At 40.2% G+C, this 20,320-nt stretch overlaps 1 protein-coding gene across 1 annotated transcript in view; it reads left to right on the forward strand.

Moving 5' to 3' along the window:
- The window catches only part of LOC126483717 (tRNA (adenine(37)-N6)-methyltransferase), a 95,054-nt gene that overhangs the window by 44,775 nt on the left and 29,959 nt on the right, over positions 1-20,320 (forward strand). Inside the window, exon 4 of the mRNA XM_050106814.1 lies at positions 8,359-8,490. Within this exon, the coding sequence (XP_049962771.1) occupies positions 8,359-8,490 (132 nt within the window). The remainder of the gene's footprint in view (positions 1-8,358; positions 8,491-20,320) is intronic.

Below are 20,320 nucleotides of genomic sequence, written 5' to 3' on the forward strand. Positions count from 1 at the left end.
CACATCGCAAATGCTTCTATTCTCTTCTGTTCCAGTTTTCCCATAGTTCATATTTCACTACCATACAGTTCTGTACTCCAAACATACATTCTCAGAAATTTCTTCCTCCAATTAGGGCCTATATTTGATACTAATGGTCTTCTCTTGGCCAGAAATGCCCTTTTTGCCAGTGCTATTCTGCTTTGTATGCCCTCCTTGTTCCATCCATCATGAGTTATTTTGCTGCCTCATAACAGAATTCCTTAACTTCATCTACTTCATAACCACCAATCAAGATGTCAAGTTTCTCACTGTCCTCACTTCTGCTGCTTTGCATGACCTTCGTCTTTCTTCCATTTACTCTTAGTCCATATTCTGTATTCATTAGACTGTTCATTCCATTCAGGAGATCCTGTAACTCATCTTCGCTTTCACTGAGGATAGCAATGTTATCAGCAAATCTTATTGTTGATTCTTTCAACTTTAATTTTAATTCCATTCCTGAACCTAACTTTTATTTCCATCATTGCTTCTTCGATGTATAGGTAGAACAGTAGGAGCCAAAGACAACACCCTTATCTTAAACCCTTTTTAATCCAAGCATTTTGTTCTTGGTCTTCCAGTCGTATTGTTCCCTCTTGGCTCTTGTACAGTTTGTTTTTTACATGTCTCTTCCTGTAGTTTACCCTTATTTTCCTCAGAATTTTGAACATTTTGCACCTTATGACATTTTTGTACATTTTTCCCAAATGAACAAACCTTAAGAACATGTCTTGATTTTTCTTTAGTCTTGCTTCCATTATCAACCTGATAGGTACAACTTATTTGTAGATAACAGTGCATCTTACTTTATTTCCAGTTTTGCTACTTTACATACATGAAGCTAATGTATCAGCATTGCAGTACGTACGGAGTAATGAGCAAGCGGTAGGAGCCTGTCGGTTGAGGTACCGATGCAGAAATCACTTGTAATGTCAGCAAAGAGATATGTAGGGGAAGTACATTTGCTCTGGTGCAAATCAAGTAATTGTTGTTGTTGTGACTTCTGAAATTTTCCCGGCGTATTTCTTCTTCTAATAATTTCCGGGTATGCAGCCGGATCCCGTCGACATTCTGCCACGATATTTCGGCCCAGAGACGTCCAGCCATCATCAGGTGAGTACACAACTACTGAAGAGCCCTGGTGCAGTTGCGGTATTTATGCCGAATCTCGCGCATGTGAAATGTACTGGCATCCTACAGGATGCAAATACTTTCAGAAACGACTTCCTGACACTTGAATCTATACTCGATGTTAACAAATTTCTCTTCTTCAGAAACGATTTCCTTGCCATTGCCAGTCTACATTTTATATCCTCTCTGCTTAGAGCATCATCAGTTATTTTGCTCCCCAAATAGCAAAACTCATTTACTACTTTAAGTGTCTCATTTCCTAATCTAATTCCCCCAGCATCACCCAATTTAATTAGACTACATTCCATTATCCTCGCTTTGCTTTTGTTGATGTTCATCTTATATCCTCCGTGCAAGACACTGTCCATTCCGTTCAGCTGCTCTTCCAGGTGCTTTGCTGTCTCTGACAGAATTACAATGTCATCGGCGAACCTCAAAAGTTTTTATTTCTTCTCCATGGATTTTAATTCGTACTCCAAATTTTTCTTTTGTTTCCTTTACTGCTTGCTCAATATACAGATTGAATAACATCGGGGATAGGCTACAACCCTGTCTCACTCCCTTCCCAACCACTGCTTCCCTTTCATGCCCCTCGATTCTTATAACTCCCATCTGGTTTCTGTACAAATTGTAAATAGCTTTTCGCTCCCTGTATTTTAGCCCTGCCACCTTCAGAATTTGAAAGAGAGTATTCCACTCAACATTGTCAAAAGCTTTCTCTAAGTCTACAAATGCTGGAAACGTAGGTTTGCCTTTTCTTAATCTAGCTTCTAAGATAAGTCATAGGGTCAGTATTGCCTCACATGTTCCAACATTTCTACGGAATCCAAACGGATCTTCCCCGAGGTCAGCTTCTACCAATTTTTCCATTCGTATGTAAAGAATTCATGTCAGTATTTTGCAGCCGTGGCTTATTAAACTGATAATTCGGTAATTTTCACCTGCTTTCTTTGGGATTGGAATAATTATTATATTCTTCTTGAAGTCTGAGGGTATTTCACCTATCTCATACACCTTGCTCACTAGGTGGTAGAGTTTTGTTAGGCCTGGCTCTCCCAAGGCTGTCAGTAGTTCTAATGGAATGTTGTCTACTCCCGGGGCATTGGTTCGACTTAGGTCTTTCAGTGCTCTGTCAAACTCTTCAAGCAGTATTATATCTCCTATTTCATCTTCATCTACATTCTCTTCCATTTCTAATATAATGTCCTCAAGAACATCCTCAAGTAATTCTTATTAATAAATATTTGCTAACAAAAGTTGCTTTTTGCCACTCAGTCCTTAGGAGATGCCTACGTTGTAAATACTATCTTTCAGTAATTTTCCAATACTGGGAAATGTTGATATTAATTAATAAATAAATAAATAACTTGGGTATAACTGAAGACGTACAATCTTGTACGAAGTATACCAATTTTACACTCAGGTTGCAGACTGTGCACCATAGTCTGCAGTTGTTGATAGGATGCCCTTTGATTTAGTCATGCGGTGGACCATGCTCTTGTACTGTTAATCGTTAGCTTGTAATCAGTGCGAACAAGTTCATTTTACTGTTTCCCTTAAATAAATGCACCATAATGGCATTCAATGTAAATATTATTTGCACAAAAAACTTCTTCCTGCTTCATTAATGTTAAGTCCAATAGTGCTCAGAGCCATTTGAACCTGCTTCATTAAGTAAAACATAGACAGTAGCATTGCACTTTCAGAATCCGATGGTGCTGCTACAGCTCTGAAAGGGGACTTAAAACTAAGAGAGCATCTCTGCGTAGCAGGTAGGAAGAACCCCTGTGCGACAGTTCAAGGACAGACTGCCTAAATTGTCACAGAACTAGGGTGGGAAAGTGTAGCCAGTTATAATGTATGCCCCTTATACCACCATCTGCGAACTCGCCTGCTCAACTGAGACATTTCTTGGAGGTTCAGTATGAGTGGGGGGGGGGGGGGGGGTTCTTGCAAGCTGCAACCTCGGAATTGCCTCTCTGGTGCCTTTATATTTCTTAAAACCAAACTGATTGTCATCTAACACATCCTGAATTTTCTTTTCCATTCTTTTGTGTATTCTTGTCAGCAGCATGGATGCATGAGCTTTTAAGCTGGTTGTGCAATAATTCTCACTCTTGTCAGTTCTTGCAGTCTTCAGAATTGTATGGATGATATTTTTCTGAAACTCAGATTGTATATCGCCAGACTCATACATTCTACACAACAATGTGAAAAGTCATTTTGTTGCCACTTTCCCCAATGAGTGTAGAAGTTTTGATGTAATGTTATCTATCCCTTCTGCCTTATTTGATGTAAAGTCTTCCAAACTCTTTGAAATTGATTCTAAAACTGGCTCCCCTATCTCTTCTAAATCGATTCCTGTTTCTTCTTCTGTTACATCAGACAAATTTTCTAGAGGCCTTCAGTGTACTCTTCCAACCTATCCGCTGCAGTCTCAGGCAACTGAAACCACACTGCAAGCAGCAGCACCAGTGCATGATGGGAGTGACGACTGGGTGGGCGTATGGAGGAGTCTGGGGCTGGGAGGGGGAGGAATAATTAGGGGGGGTGGCGGACAGTGAAGTGCTGCAGGGCAGGGGAGAGGTGGAGAGCGGGGAGGTGGGGGGGGGGGGGGGGGGGGGGGGGAAGAGAGAAATAAAAAGACTGGGTGGGATGGTGGAATGACGGCTGTGTAGTGCTGGAATGGGAACAGGGAAGGGGCTGGATGGGTAAGGACAGTGACTAATGAGACCAGAGGGGTTACAGGAATGTAGGATGTATTGCACGCAATGTTCCCACCTGCGCAATTCAGAAAAGCTGGTGTTGGTGGGAAGGATCCGTATGGTACAGGCTGTGAAGCAGGCATTGAAATGAAGGGTATCATATTTGGCAGCATGTTTAGCAACAGGGTGGTCCATTTGTTTCTTGGCCACAGTTTGTCAGTGGCATTCATCCTGACAGACAGCTTGTTGGTTGTCATGCCTACATAGAATGCAGCACATTGGTTGCAGTTTAGCTTGTAGATCACATGACTGGTTTCACAGGTAGTCTTGCCTTTGATGGGATAGGTGATGTTCGTGGCCGGAATGGAGTAGGTGGTGGTGGGAGGATGTATGGGACAGGTCTTGCATCTACGTCTATTACAGGAGTATGAGCCATGAGGTAAGGGATTTGGAGCAGGGGTTGTGCAAGGATGGGTGAGTATATTGTGTATATTTCTCGCTTCGGAGCACAGCGAGAGGTAATTGAAACCCTGGCGGAGAATGTAATTCAGTTGCTCCAGTCCATGGGGGGGGGGGGGGGGGGGGCTATTGAGCTATGAGGGGGAACGCTCCTCTGTGGCTGGATGGATGGGACTTTGGTAGGTGGTGGGAGACTGGAAAGATAAATCATGGGAGATTTGTTTTCGTATAAGGTTGGGAGGATAATTACGGTCAGTGAAGGCTTCAGTGAGACCCTCAGTATATTTTGAGAGGGGACTGCTCGTCACTGCAGATGCGGACGACCAAGGGTGGCTAGGCTGTGCGGAAGGGACTTCTTGGTATGTAACAGGTGGCGCTGTCGAAGTGGAGGTATTGCCGGTGGTTAGTAGGTTTGATATGGAGTGAGGTACTGATGTAGCCATCTTTGAGATGGAGGTCTACATTTAGGAAGGTGGCCTCGGGTTGAGTGGGACCAGGTGAAGCAAATGAGGGAGAAGTTGTTGAGGTTGTGGAGGAATGTGGATAGGATGTCTTCACTCTCAATCCAGATAGCAAAGATCTCATTAATTAATCTGAACCAGGATAGGGGTTTGCAATTCTGGGTTTTATAGGAAGGACTCCTCTAGATGGCCCAAGAATAGGTTGGCATAGGATGGAGCCATGCTGGTGCCCATAGCCCTACCCCAAATTAGTTTGTAGGTAATGCCTTCAAAGGAGAAGTAATTGTGGGTGAGGATATAGTTGGTCATGGCGACTAGGAAGGAGGTAGTTGGTTTGGAATCCATCAGGCTTCGGGAGAGGTGGTGCTTGCAGTGTGGTTTCAGTTGCCTGAGACTGCAGCTCTGTGTGTGTGTGTGTGTGTGTGTGTGTGTGTGTGTGTGTGTGTGTGTGTGTGTGTGTGTTTGGGGGGGGGGGGGCATCTGTTGTTGACGAAGGCCTTAATGGCCGAAAGCTTTAATTGTGAGAGTTTTTTTGTTGTGCCTATCTGCGACTCAGCATGTCCTTAGGGAACTTGGAGCCTCTCTCTTCATTCATTAGTACTTCCATATCCCACTTTTCTGCAGAATCATTTTTCGTGACTGATCTTTTAAACTTCAGCTGCTCTTCATCACTACTACATTGTGATCTGAGTCTGTATCTGGGCGGATAAGGATGGGCAAATAGCTGATGTGCAGGCAGCTGGGCTGTATTGTATGCAACCGTACTGCCCTGGCCTTACACCTGCAGACAAGGGTGGCCAAGAGGTTGGTATGTACGCAGAACACGTACAGTTGGCTGTCTAGCATGTAGCCTGTAGTAGCTACACTTGCCTGCAAGTGAGCTGATGGGTGCTCCCCAGTCCTGTGACCCATGGGGCAGTATTGGAACAGCCTACTCTGGTGGATCTGCAAGAAGAATGTGTACAACAAATTAATAGCATTGTATTTGTACCACAGATCAATACTGCATTTCATATTTCTTCAATGTTGACTGCCTCTTACATAATCTTTAACTTAGGTTCCTGGTGAGTTGTCTTCTATAATTTTGATTAATTACTGTTTGCTTTAGAGCAAAGTTGCTATTTCTGCATAATTTTCTCGTAGAACAGGCATAGCAATATGTTGTTGATTTTCGTTATTACAGCTGTGAACTTCTCAGTATACAATTTAAAGTGTAGTAGTGGTATTCTTTCCTTTTCTTCCATTTGTTGACTCTTTCACATTTTGTATGACCTGTGACTTTATTATTTACCAGCTCATACATCTTTGGTTCTATTTATATAATCTTTCTTAAGTAATTTCTTTATTTTCTTTTGGTTTTCCTCAGACCTCAGACTATGGGCATAAGTACACTTTCTTCACAGTCAAAAATTGTGCATTTTATTCTTCAAATTCTTGTTGGGATTTGAGAAAGTTTTTTAATTTTTTTTTTTAAAGCTCCAATACAAACAAGCTACCAAGGATGCATCTGAGAGAGAACTACTACATACGAGGTTCATTCAAATGAAAGCTGGTGAGTGCATCTATCTTTGCCTTACAGGTAAGGTGGCACCACTTAACTGCAGGTATGGTGACGCCATCTGTCGTTAGAGAGACTGACAACATGCACACCATTTAATGTTGCATAGCGCCAGTGTGATTACACGCCGAAGGGAAGGTGGTCACACAAGTTATCATCCACTATTGAACATGCAGTGTACGGAGAGCACAGTCCGAGTTGTTGTCCAATGGTGTTATTCTCCTGCATGATAATGCCCGCCAACCCATGGCCAATGTGGTGAAGACGACATTGCAGCAGTTTCGGTGGAAGCACTGGAACATCCATCGTACGGTCCCTACCTTTCACCATGTGACTTTCATGTGTTTGGACCTCTAAAACAAGCTATTTGCGGACATCTATTCACAACAGATGACGAAGTGTGTGACTGGGTTCAGGCCTGGACCCAACAGCAGCCTACTAGCTTCTTCAAGGATGGAATCGAAGAGCTAGTGTTGCAACGGGATAAATGTGCCGACGGTTTTGGTGACTATATTTGAGTATGTGTACTGTTTTGAGTTAATAAAATCGTTACTGTTACTTTACACTAGTGACTGGATTTCATTTGAATGCCCCTTATAGAATGTTAAAGTGCACAAAGAAAATTTATTCATTTAAGTCGCGCCAAGAAATTATGTTCTTGTATTATATGTTCTTAATTAAATTACTATTTTCCTAAATTTTCTTGGTTCTGTCTTTATCAGTTTAAAATTGTTGCTCTTCCTTTCTCGCGTATAAACTTTGTCATGGATATCATTTTAGACTAAAGTGAGCTTGAGGAAAATGTAGAGAAAAGGGGTTCTTTAACTATGGTTTTCAAAAATCCTTAACAATCTAGAAAACAAGATTTTACCTTTAACTTACAAGTATACAAATGCACATGAATGTCAAATAGTGAAATCAATCTTCTATTTGCTACGTTAGTTGCAATGTGTGGGCCATGACTTCCGCCCCCCCCCCTCCCCCCCCCCCTCCCCCCCCCCCCCCAACTGAATCCAAAATGAAAGAAACATGAAACAGAAAAGTTTCAGCTTAATTAGCGATGATTAGTACTTCTGAGTTGTCCAATCTGAATGTTTCATGGCCCCATAAATAAATAAATCCTTGTGAAAATTTGTTTTCGTACATCAATATGTGTAACAGAAATTAAACCAGTGCAACCTTCATGAACTGTTTCTGTACTGCAATGGTGAATTGTTCAGCTTCGAGGAAGCTATCTTTTTTCACTCTTGTGTTAGGTAAACAGAGAAACCTCACAGTGAACTGATCTTGCTCTTGGTATTCATTGGAATTGTAACTGGTTCCACTTTCACAACATGCACAGGTTAAGAAGCACCTTTTTCCCCTTAATTATAGTATTTTGGCATTTTGAATTTTCTTTGTTGTGTGACTCATCACCTGTGCACAAGAATTACATTCAATTTATCTTTAAGACAACAGACAAAAATAGTTATGTATTGTCTTGTAGTGATCAGGTAATGTACTATGAATAGTGTTGTGATACATTTCCTATTTTAAAATCAAATTTTTATACCAAGTGCTAGATGGTTAAGAAATGAGACCCATGTTTGGGACTACAGATTTTCTGTGATTTCGCTGCTTGATGCAAGAGTTTGTTTCTTCTGGACTGCCATGGCCAGTTTCCTCATTACCCTTCCCGATTCATCTAATGCTCCATATCTAAAGACTTCATTGTTGGTGGATTGTTAAACAGTAATTTGTGGTTGTGAGACACACCTATGACTGGACAAATCATTATTACATTGCACATTGCACTGTTATACTAAATCTTTCATTATGGTATTTTCAACACTATCCATAACTAGTTATAAGTAAATTCAGACACCGTAAGTGAACTGAAATTTGTGATGTTATAAGAGGTGTTTTATGCAGTATCAGAGGATGTAAACTTCATTATTAAGATTCAAGTATTTGCCTTGCATAAAATAATATCTATCAGAATTTAAATTTAGTGTTATATAATTTGTAACCTTCTCAATTTCAGGCTCGTCTGTTTATTTCTCAGGAGTAGATATGGTGGATGGGACACCAGTATTGGACATAAAACCATACATTCCACAGTATGACTGCCCTCTAGAGTCTATGCCTGGCAGCACTGAACTGCGGTTGATGGATGGTATGTATGTTTTTTGATGAATGAAGGAATGATACGTTGGATTTTAGAACTTGTGTGTAATCTCTTTTCTTAAGGAACCGGTGCTTGCTTAGGAACTAGTGATTGTGTAACTTTAGCTGTTGGATGATACTATTTAGTAATAACTATTTGTAATAACTGTAACTAATGTTGTGGTGAAGTATAGAAAGTAGAATTGATAGGAATTTTTTATGTAAGGATGGAAGAGGAAAAGATGGCGAGGGGTAAAGATCATATCACTGGTGGGTTTTAAGTACAGCTTACAATTTGAAATGTTATTCTCAGGGGTGAATGTTATCTTCTGATATTTAACTGAGTGGAGAGTGTAAATTAGTGTCTTAGGCAACAATATTGACTGTGGACATTGTGATTTCTTTTATTAGATGGAGTTCTTAAGATTCCATTGATAGGTCAAACGTGCACTACACAGTGAACGTGATTTTTCGGGTGGAAGAATACAACCTGATGTGATTTAGTTTCTATGCTAAAAATTTACTTGAAAAGCAAAGAAAGCATCATGACAGATTTAAATTGAGCCAAAGCCTTGTTGAGAAACAGAAGTAGATTGAAGTAAAAATGAACCTAAGAAGAGTAATGTCAGAAACATGCAGTTAGGTAAAAAGTATAGCACTAACTGCTGGACTTAGGAAAACTCACCTTACGAAGTGGCTCCAAAAAATTTGTGAAGTATATTAATTAAAATTATGTGTTACCTAGATTTATTTTGCGCTCTTTCTGTAAATGTTGCCTTGGGAATGAATTCACTGATACCAATGTTTGTCCTACCTGCAGAATGCCCCCTGGAAATCTTTCTTTGGTTTAATGTTTTTAGTAACATTTGTGATTCCACTTGCATCTCCTATACACAAGACGCCTCAGAACACCTCTGCAAGGAAGGCCTGGGCAAATAGGGATTGAACATCATTCGTTAATGCACATTTGAATTATGTTTTATTAACATTACATAACATAAATCAGCAAACTTAAAAAGGATACCCCCCAAAACCAAAAGATACGCTTACCGATTTCTAAATTAAGAGTACTGCAAGGCAAAGATTTAGGTACGATGAAATTTACCAGATATTCTTTATATTAGTGAGCATTTGAGAGTAAAATTACATAATCTTGACAGTATAGGCTTTAAGTAAAATCGAACACCTCTTAAGAGCTTCTAGCAGTGCGTGAAATAATGTACACAAACTAACCAACTAAACCTTAATGGGGTGCATCCAGTCACATTTAAATCAACTTAAAGAATTTTTTAGGAAAAGACATATACAACAACTATAATACGTAATTTGAAGGTGAAACTTTGTTATACAATAACCGTAATAAGAAATTTGAAGGTGAAAGTTTTATGAATATTTGGAGCAACCTTCTGTTATTGAAAGTGGTTCATACCTGGGGTAGAACCCATGACACTCCACAAGAATGCGGCCTGGTAGCCCAAATTAACTGGCTCCAAAACATACAAAAGAGTAGCTCCAAAACATACAACAAAAGACTGTTGTTACAAACACAATGAAATTAACACACACACAATATACGAGATGGAATCCAAAATGTTTGGGACTGGTCCTGCCATCTGGAAAGTAGGTGTAGTAGATCTTTGCACGACTAGGTGGCGAGAGCTGCATATCTGATGACTCAGTGTGTGGAGTGGCATTCAGCTGGGAGGACATGTTGCATGTCCACAGTGATTTCTGTAATTCTGTGTGTTTGGTCTGTGGCGTTTTTACAATGGGTCTGTGAACAGAACAGTGCGTGTGTATCAAATTCAGTGTGAATCTCGGGAAAAGTTCTACAGAGACCCTTGCAATGATTCAACAAGTTTTTGGGGGACAGAGCATGAGCTGTAAGTGTGTGTTTGAGTGGAAGAGCCTGGGCTCTCCAAGACCCAAAAAAGTGAAACAGGTGAAGAGCAACATCCTTGCTCACCAGAACCTTTTAGGCAAAAAACATGGCGGTTGTACTCCACCTACCGTACTCACCAGATTTGGCACCTTGCGACTTCGCGCTATTCCCAAAACTGAAACTCAAGTTGAAAGGCCGTCGGTTCAACACTCTAGAGAGGATTCAAGAAGCATCGCTGGCAGTGATAAACGTCCTCAAAGAACAGGACTTCCAGGAAACGTTTGACCAGTGGCAGAAGCACGTGGGGATGGGAACTACTTCGAGGGTGATGGTGACCATTAGTCCAAAGGTAAGGTTTTCAATCGATGGCAGTACCAGTCCCGAAAATTTTGGATAGCACCTCATAGTGTGGCAACAAGTAGTTGGATCTCACACTTGGAATTAGATTTAGGGATTAGCTGTAGTCCTTCCTTCAATACCACTCTGTTGTACCTTATAAGAAAGGACAAGTAAAACAAAGGACAAGTAAAAGGAAATTCGTGTTACCAGGTGATGTAACAGAGAGCTATAGACTGCATCATGTAGGAAGGCACTTCCGTGCGTAAGAGGCTGAGCGATAGAGAAACGTGGAGGGGGTGAGGTCTGCACTTGCGTGGCGACAGAGTGTGGGCAAACAGTCTGTGTTGTCGAACTGTGTTGCTGAGGACAACAGTCAGGTTCATTTGTCTATGGTACACTGTAATATGTATACGTTCAAATCTGTGATGAAAATAATACATTTTAAAACCGATTTTGATTAATTGTCCATGTGAGACAAATCTTACTTCACGGCTTGATGTTTTGTCCACTGCTCCACAGCAGATGTCTGTGTGATATCAGAAGCTACGAAGTTCTCAAATACTATATATGCAATTGATACATTAACAGACATTTTTTAAATTGTAACAATTTAAAAACAAGAAATATTATTACCTTACTTTGTTCCTACGCCTACATCGTAATACCATTTTCACTGCTATCTGAGTCAATCACCAAACAATCTGATTCTAAATTTAGGATGACAATTATCACCTCTCTGTTAAAGTTTTCTTTCTGAAACTTTTTCAGAATGCTGCAAACAGTGTGCCCATGCTGAAGAGGGATGTCGTCTATTGCTTCGTACACAGTGTCTGTTATCGCGAATGTTTTGTTTTTTACCCGACAAAGCTTTAAACCTGTGTCCAAATTAATTCTTTCAGATTATACTGGCAGTTATATGTGTGTAAATGCAAAACTATGTGACCACATTCACATGCAACAAGGTTCAGTTTCTATGTTCTGTTATCTGAGTTGTAAAATTAACGAGCCACAGGAGTTCGGCACTAGCATTCAATTTCTTCTTTCTTCGTGTACTCAACACAAAAGGCATACTAGGAACTAGTGTACCATATGGCACTTTGGCTAAGAGTCCAGTTGTCTCTGCTATGCTCCATGTCTTCCATGTAAGAATATTTGCATCTGGGAAGGCTTCAAGGCCACCATAATCACAATGAGTGCCCCACACAACTGCAAGTGTGAGCCATGTACTCCCTCCAAATACAGCTTGTACATCACATGTGAAGTTCAATTTCAGTCCTCGAAACACATTTGGACCACCAATCAGTTGTTGTTTATTGAATTGCCCAGCAAGATCAATGTCTATCGCCTTCAGAGAACGATAAACAGGAACGCTGCGCCGCCAGCGACGACGGTAACCACGTCGCAGAGGCATTGCTGTGGCACGTTAATACAAGCAAACGTAGCAAGCCAACGCCCAGTGAGACACCCAGAGCTATGCTTCCGCACTCCTCGACGTTCGCAGAGCGAATGACGCTCCGTGCTGCGGCGCAGCTGCAGCGCTGATAAGACAGCGCGCGGCGCTTATCGTGACGTCACTTCCGCTGATAAACTTGATTTTCCAGCAACACGCTCTTAGTAAAACTAGAGAGCGTGTTGCTCTCTCTCGCACACTCAAGGCCACCCGCCTGGCGCAACGCTCAGTGTACACCCCTGGTCACGTGACTTGCGCGGCGCACAGCGCGCTAAGTCCCGCTCAAGGTCACCCGCCTAGCGAGCAACCTAAGAGCGTGTTGCTGGAAAATCAAGTTTATCAGTGGAAGTGACGTCACGATAAGCGCCGCGCGCCGTCTTATCAGCGCTGCAGCTGCGCCGCAGCACGGAGCGTCATTCGCTCTGTGAACGTCGAGGAGTGCGGAAGCATAGCTCTGGGTGTCTCACTGGGCATTGGCTTGCTACGTTTACTTGTATTAACGTGCCACAGCAATGCCTCTGCGACGTGGTTACCGTCGTCGCTGGCGGCGCAGCGTTCCTGTTTATCGTTCTCTGAAGGCGATAGACATTGATCTTGCTGGGCAATTCAATAAACAACAACTGATTGGTGGTCCAAATGTGTTTCGAGGACTGAAATTGAACTTCACATGTGATGTACAAGCTGTATTTGGAGGGAGTACATGGCTCACACTTGCAGTTGTGTGGGGCACTCATTGTGATTATGGTGGCCTTGAAGCCTTCCCAGATGCAAATATTCTTACATGGAAGACATGGAGCATAGCAGAGACAACTGGACTCTTAGCCAAAGTGCCATATGGTACACTAGTTCCTAGTATGCCTTTTGTGTTGAGTACACGAAGAAAGAAGAAATATTTTTATTTTTCGGACAATGAACAATATTTGCTTTCCCGGTGCTTGTAAGTGATGTTTTCTCTGTAACAGCAGAATGATTATTGACATGGTAATTACAATGACCAACATCCATGCAAGGTATGACAAGAATTGTTTAGTGAACTATTTCTTGAAAGTGACAGCATTTATTTTCGAATGATAGATGCTGCTGTTTTTCTTACAAATAAATACAAGTTTACTCTTGACAACAAAACGAGAAGAAGGGCCAGCATGCGAAATAATTATCCCAGAACCTTTTTCTGTGGCAATTTTAAACCACCTGTACCATCCCTCATTTTCCAGCAGTATTCATGGACTGATTCTGATTCACGTATGTTTTATCAGGAACTAGCTCATTTTCTTATATCATTATCTTTAAAAGTGATGTGGTTCGTGCTGCAACTCTCTTTAATATATTTGAAATCAATGTCATTTGCATGACGAAGCGTTACCTTTGAAAACGGATTGCTCATGCATAATTGTAACAAGTTTTTGTGATAGCAGGCAAGAGTGCTGTGGGGGGAGGAGGGAAACCAGGAAGGGGGGGGGGGGGGGTTTATGAAGTACTTATAACATTCTAGAAGACAAATGGTGACTTTTAAGTAGTCATAAAAAAGTTTATGTTGTGATACTGGTAAAAAACCTTGTACCAACATTTAAATCATTTTCTTGAAAGAAAAGGACCTGACTACACTACATTTTTTGCTTTCCCTGAGAGCCAAGGGAGGGCCATCACCCCCCCCCCCCCCCCCTTTTCCTCTTGCCCCCAGGTATGGGCAACCTTGTTAGCGGACATTCCATACTTATATACAATTTAAACATGGAGCTCTTTAAAATAATGCTGTAAAAACCATTCTTTCGTGTTACAGCTTTTTTGCGACTCTGATACTTTCCAGATTATATGAAAATAAATTTTCCTGGGGTTTCCACAGCTCTGACACGTTTACCATTTTCTGCACAGTTCTCTTGCTTCTGCAGTTTGTTCTTTAGTCTTCAAAATGTCAAAAATAAGATCTTCGCATTCTGTTTCGCATTTTAAAAAGTTGTAAAGGCAGTACATAAACCTCGTCGCCTGCTTGTGAAGCATCTACATCTAAATCTACATGATTACTCTGCTGTAGATAGGACTCATCGAACCACCTTCAAGTTATTTCTCTACTATTCCATTCTTGAACAGTGTGAGGGGAAAGATGATCACTTAATTCTTTCTGGGCAAGTGTGATGGATTGGTATATTATTATTTGACATTTGACTTTGTGCCTGCCAGTTTGACGGCCCTGGGTGTTGCCAGTGGTCGTTGGCAGTGCACATGTTTTTCTGTGAGAAGTTGGGGGTTACCCCCTCCTTCACATCTCCTTTTACAGTTGTCTTGCTCATTGCCGTTTTTACTCAGTGAGTAAGTAGATCGTGAATAAGGGTTTCCTTCTGCATGTTTAGGATGCCAGTTATTGTTACTCAGTTGCTGGTTATGCCCCACCTGTCTTTTATTGTACGCTTCACCGTTTGAAAAGTCATTATTCTTCGCGAACCCGTTCTCTCTGGGGCTGTTACTGTTAGACTGTCGAGATTTTTTGTTGTTTTGATTGCTCCTCACTTTGCCATATTCCTTTTGACATGCATCTTCTTGGATTAAATCCAAAGAATCTAATGTTGGCATAAATTCTTTTAAGTCTGTGTCTGGGACGTGTACGAGTTTTTCTCAGTTGCCAATGGGTAGTTTTCCTTTAAGAATTCTCAGTACGTCTCTTGCCAACATCAGTTCATCCCAGTAGTGTTTCTTAATGAGATATCTCTCAAATTTCTTATGTAAATTCCCTTACGGGGGTTGAACAGTTTGGGATTGTAGACCGGTTTTCTTAAATGTTATTATACAGATTTGGACCAGAACCTTGTAAGAAATTTGTTTTCAAAATCAGAAAAGGATGCACACTGTTGGGCTGTTTCTAGTGTCCACAGAGCTGCATCTCCTGTTATAAAGGATGTGAAAACTGAATCTTTTGCCTCTCTCCATGAGAGAGGCAAAATGTTTTTAAAACTTTTTATAAATATGACAGGATGCACAACCTTTTTCTCATCATTGTATATCTGAAACTGTCTATGTTTTATCAACGATTCCTCATGTTTTACTAGGGCAATGGTTGGTAATATGTCTAAATCCGTGACACCAACAGTGCCAGTAAAATTCGGTGGAGTCTAGCTTGGCTGACTCTTGCAGACAGATTTATTGTCACGGCATATATTAACTAGAAAGTTGCTGTATTGCTCTTTTTTTCTCTCCGACGTACCTCGATTCTCGTGTTGCTCTCCGGCAACACGTGATGTGATGGGCAGGTCAATTTGGAACTGGCCCACTGCCTCAGAGATATGCTTGTCAGTGTGTTGGTCTAAGTTTTGTGTGAGATCATCAACTGTCCGGCTGAAAACCTTTACTTGACCCTTGAGCACGGCATGGGCATTGTCTAGCTTATTTACTCTGTTGTCAAGTTCATTGATTTTTTTCTGGAACATCTTTGTTTTGTTCTACAAGTTCCGAAACTTGTTGTTTTCACACATCCATCTCTTGCGATAGATGTGAGATGATAGCCTTACCTCGTTCTTCTAAAAGGTCGTTTAATTTCTGAACAGAAGGGCATCACGCTCTTTCTCTCTTTTCCCCCTAGCCAGGGCTAGGGAGAAGAGAGCTTTGGCTTGTACCTTTTCCCTTTCCTCACATTCATTATGTTCTGATTGTAACACATCTCTTGCCTGACGTAAAAGCGCTTGTTCACATTGTATTCGTTCTTGCCTGTTTTTTCCTTGCGTTGTCTGTCCTGGATATCTCATTGTGCTAACAAAATTGCAAGAAAATCAGGACTAGGAACTGCTCTACTGATGCACCATCAGCTGATGCTGTTACATCAGTCTTCAATTCTGGCCTAATCTCGTGAACATGTGTGCTCCGTTGAGCTTGTTAGGTATTTTCAGTAAAATATTGGTCTCAGTTCTGGTTCCATTTGAGGAATTTGTGAATGGGTATTGGAACTTGTGGACATTATCATCCATTTCTGTCTCAAATATAGTCTCACTCTCAGTACGTTTCTCCCTACAGTGGCCTACCCATGCGCATTCTATGACAATACATACAAGACACACACAAAACACAAGAAATATAACAAACCTTAAGTGACATTGTTATATAAGCCTAACATTAACTAAAATTCTTTCAAATTTACTCAAAACTTGACTCTGTACATGAATTGTGCTAGTTCACCTATGTAGAACTTTCTGCTACTGCAGTGCAAATTTTACCTAAACTGAATTGTTAATTATCAAAAACACTGCAAAATTATCTTGTGATCAATGCTCTAAAGTTACCTTTGTGCACACTTCACTTTACATTACTCTATGCTAAACCTGGCAAGCAAATTCGTATGAAATATCCACTGCACTAAACTACTTCAGATTCAACACTATCATTCACTGCTTTTTGTAAACGAATCGTTTTGACTTCACTGCAAAAATATCCATATATAAATTCACTAAAATATGTAGAAAATTTAAAATTTTTCACTGTGGGGTGTGCCTGGCCCCCTGCTCATTTATGTCTTCATTGTCCACCAGCTAGCAGCACTTGTATCTGCACTCTTATCTTCTGTAGTTTTTGGTTTATTGTTCTAGTTATTTGTATTTTTCTCCAAGCTGGAGCCCAAGAATCAGTTACTGCAGCCACTTCTCACACATAGATAGGTTGCTTGCAGGATTGTGATGGGAATGGTACATGAAACAGTTTATTTTGACACTAGTAAAATACGTACCACCTGGAATTTCTACATACACAAAATATTCATTTACACATAAGTTTTAGTTTGAGATTCTGAGTTAAACCAAAAACTTAATACAGCTATATATCTGTTTGCACATCTATTCGGGTAGATTTATGTAACTGGTTCGAGCTGCACGCTTTGGGCTCCAGTTGTGATGGCGCTTTATGTACCTCCTCAACGAGTATATTTACAAGGTGTACATGAAGTCCAGGAACACTTCCAATTATGTATTGCAAAAGAACTAGACATTGTACAGGTGTTGTACACACTGCATTTTGAAGAGAAACCCTGAAAGTTTTTTTACAAACATTCGATATACAAACCGTGAGTGACCCCACAGATGTCAATACAGTAATCAAATTCTTGTTGTATCTGTCCCAACTTGGCATCGTCGACTGTGGCAGTGCTTCCCCCGTTCTCTCCCGGAGCTCTGCTACATCACATGGTAGAGACGGTACATACACCAGATTTTTAATGTGTCCCCACAGATAAGTCACATGGAGTGAGGTCTGGTAATCGGGGAGACCATTTCATCAAACAGCTGTCCACTTTGTACCATGGCTGTCGTGTTTGTAACTATTGGCAAATTACCAAACTAAGCTGTCGAGATATACATGAAAACAAAACTTTCAGGGTTTCTCTTCAAAATGACATATGTATGACATCAGTACAATGTTTGGCTCTTGTGCAATAAACAATTGAAAGTGTACATTTACACCCTGTATGTAAATCGGTGGTTCGTGCCCCACATTTTGGTCGCCATTGTGGTGGTGCTTTATGTATTGATTTTTATATCTTATGAAAAGTTGAAGTTAATGTTATTGTGCCTGCTTCACAACTGGAGAATTATTTACGCCAGTGACTCAGTTTTGGTGCCTCATGCAGTTAATTTGCCCTACATGGTGTTTTTATATTAAAAGGTGCCACCACAAACATATTACAATGTACTACCCAAAATAATGAGTACATTGCAACACAAAATAAGAAATCAAAAGAAAAAGTGAAAAGCCGACAGCTCACGACTTTCCATTATTTTAGTTGTACGAGCCACTAACTCTGTATCAGAAATGAAAACTTTATAATGCGTACGGCTTAAGCATACAATTTTTTTTTCTATCTCAGGGCTTTAAACTTGCATCCAATATGCAAACAAAATTCCAGATACATGACTGTATCTGTTGTTAAAAATGATTTTTGTTAATTATTTTTACTTTTGTGAAAATGCAAGGCTAAGGAGATACTTGCGATTTCATTATGCGAGGATCGAAAAAATTTACTGAACTCAGTTTACTCAAATGTGATTCAATATTGAAAATATTGATTACTTTTATTGTTGCAGTGGAAGAACCGCTAATCAAGAAAAATATCCTACATTTGCATTTATTTTTCCTTGTCAAACTTAGAGAATATTAAGATATTTATTATGACACTGGGCCGTTATCATTTATAACAATGACGCTGACCTCTGCTACCCTATAAAATTTGCATAAAGAAATTAATTTTGCGACTTCATGCATGTAGGAGCTGGTGCATATAAAAATGGACAACACTTTTAAGTAATGTTTGATTATATTTAGGCTAAATATTACATGAAACTTACATGTTTTTATGCCTCATCACAAAACGGCTTCTTACACTATGGAGGAAAAAAAGGGGGGGAGGGGGAAGAGAAGGAATCTTTTTGTAAAAAACAAAAAAAAAAAAAACATAGATTGCAATTACATTCGCAGATCGTATTAATTGATTTCTGAGTCTTTGTTATTTTTCTGAGAAGAGATAATATTTATATCTTTGAAAGTTCACACAATAACATATTTCGTTACCAAGTCAGTTTTGGTATATTTGCGAAGTTATTTGACATCATTTTTATCACGTTATGTGGCTTACTGCCACACAAGCTCTTGATTTCTCTTATTTTATTATGATGGTCATTCCTCCCTAGGTGCCAACGAAATTGTTCACACTCTGAGGAGAAAGTAGGTGACTGAAATTTCAGGAGAAGCTCCTGCCACAACAAAAAAAGCCTTTGTTTTGATAACCGCCACTCCTAATTGTGTATCATATCCCTGGAACTCTCTCTCCTATTTTGCGATAATCTAAAATGAGCTGGTTTTCTTTGAACTTTTTCGATATTCTCCATCAGTTCTATCTTATGTGGATCCCACACCGGATAGCAATACTCCAGAGGAGGGTGGACAAGCATATTTTAAGTAGTCTCTTTAATAGAACTGTTGCATTTTCTGAGAGTTTTGCCAATTAATCACAGTTTATGGTTTTCTCTCCCTACAGCAGTATCTGTGTGATGGTTGCCGTTTAAGTTATTCATAATAGTAATCCCTAAGTATTTAGTTGAATTTACAGCCTTTAGATCTGTGTGTTTTATCATGTAACTGAAATTTAGTAGATTCTTTTTAGTATTTGTGTGGTTACTTCCCACTTCTCATTATTTAGAGTCAACTGCCACTTTTTCCACTATACAGATATCTTGTCTAAATCGTTTTGCAATGTGTTTGATCATAGATGACTTTGTAAGAGGGTAAATCACAGCATCATTTGCAAACAGTCTGAGGGCTCTCATATTATCTCCGAAATGGTGTATGCAGATCAGGAACAGCAATTTTCCTGTAGAACTTCCTTGGGGAACGCCAGATATCACTTCTGTTTAAGTTGATGATTGTTCATCGATTCCTACGTATTGTGACCTTTCTGACAGGAAATTGCAAATCCAGTCACACAACTTAGACAATATTCCTTAGGCATGCAATTTGACTAGAAGTCACTAGTGTGGAACTTCACGTTTATTGCTGTCACTTGACAGTTTTATTGGAAATCACACTAAAACGTTTATAGATACACATTCACAGCTATACTGCTACAAGAAAGCAACATCAACAGCTGAATGACTAATTCTGTTTCTCTGTGAATGAAACTGCTTTGGCAACAGTGCAGTTTGCAGGAGAGAGATTCTCACAATCTTATTTGAAACTCACAACCAGCTGCTCAGAGAGAGAGTGAATCTGGTTGGCTGCAGAACTGCTGCAAATTGGGCCGCCTTCCTATATGACGTGAACTGTACAGTAAGTTAATGTAAGCTTTCTTCAGTTACAAGAAGTAGAAATTTGTTTGATAGCAAGACCCATGCTACCAGTCTTAAATAGACAGTGCCTTTGATACTAAGAGGACCCAGACTCGACCTACCCATAAGGCTGGCCACAAAAACACAGATAGAGCATTACATATCACACCAAACTTTCAGCAAAATTTACTGAATGTTGGATTGTATGCTCTTATCCACTTCTCACTAAAGCACAAACCCAGTAAACAGCAAATATGTAATTAGAAGGAAGTTTTACCATTGGAAGCTGATCCTTGTCAAACAATTAAATAGCAAGATGATAATTATCATGTATCCGCTTCTCTCAGAAGTCCACCCAGTTAACTAGTATTTGCCAGAC

This window comes from Schistocerca serialis, chromosome 6 (assembly GCF_023864345.2).
Source record: "Schistocerca serialis cubense isolate TAMUIC-IGC-003099 chromosome 6, iqSchSeri2.2, whole genome shotgun sequence".
In the NCBI taxonomy this organism is placed as follows: Eukaryota; Metazoa; Arthropoda; class Insecta; order Orthoptera; family Acrididae; genus Schistocerca; species Schistocerca serialis.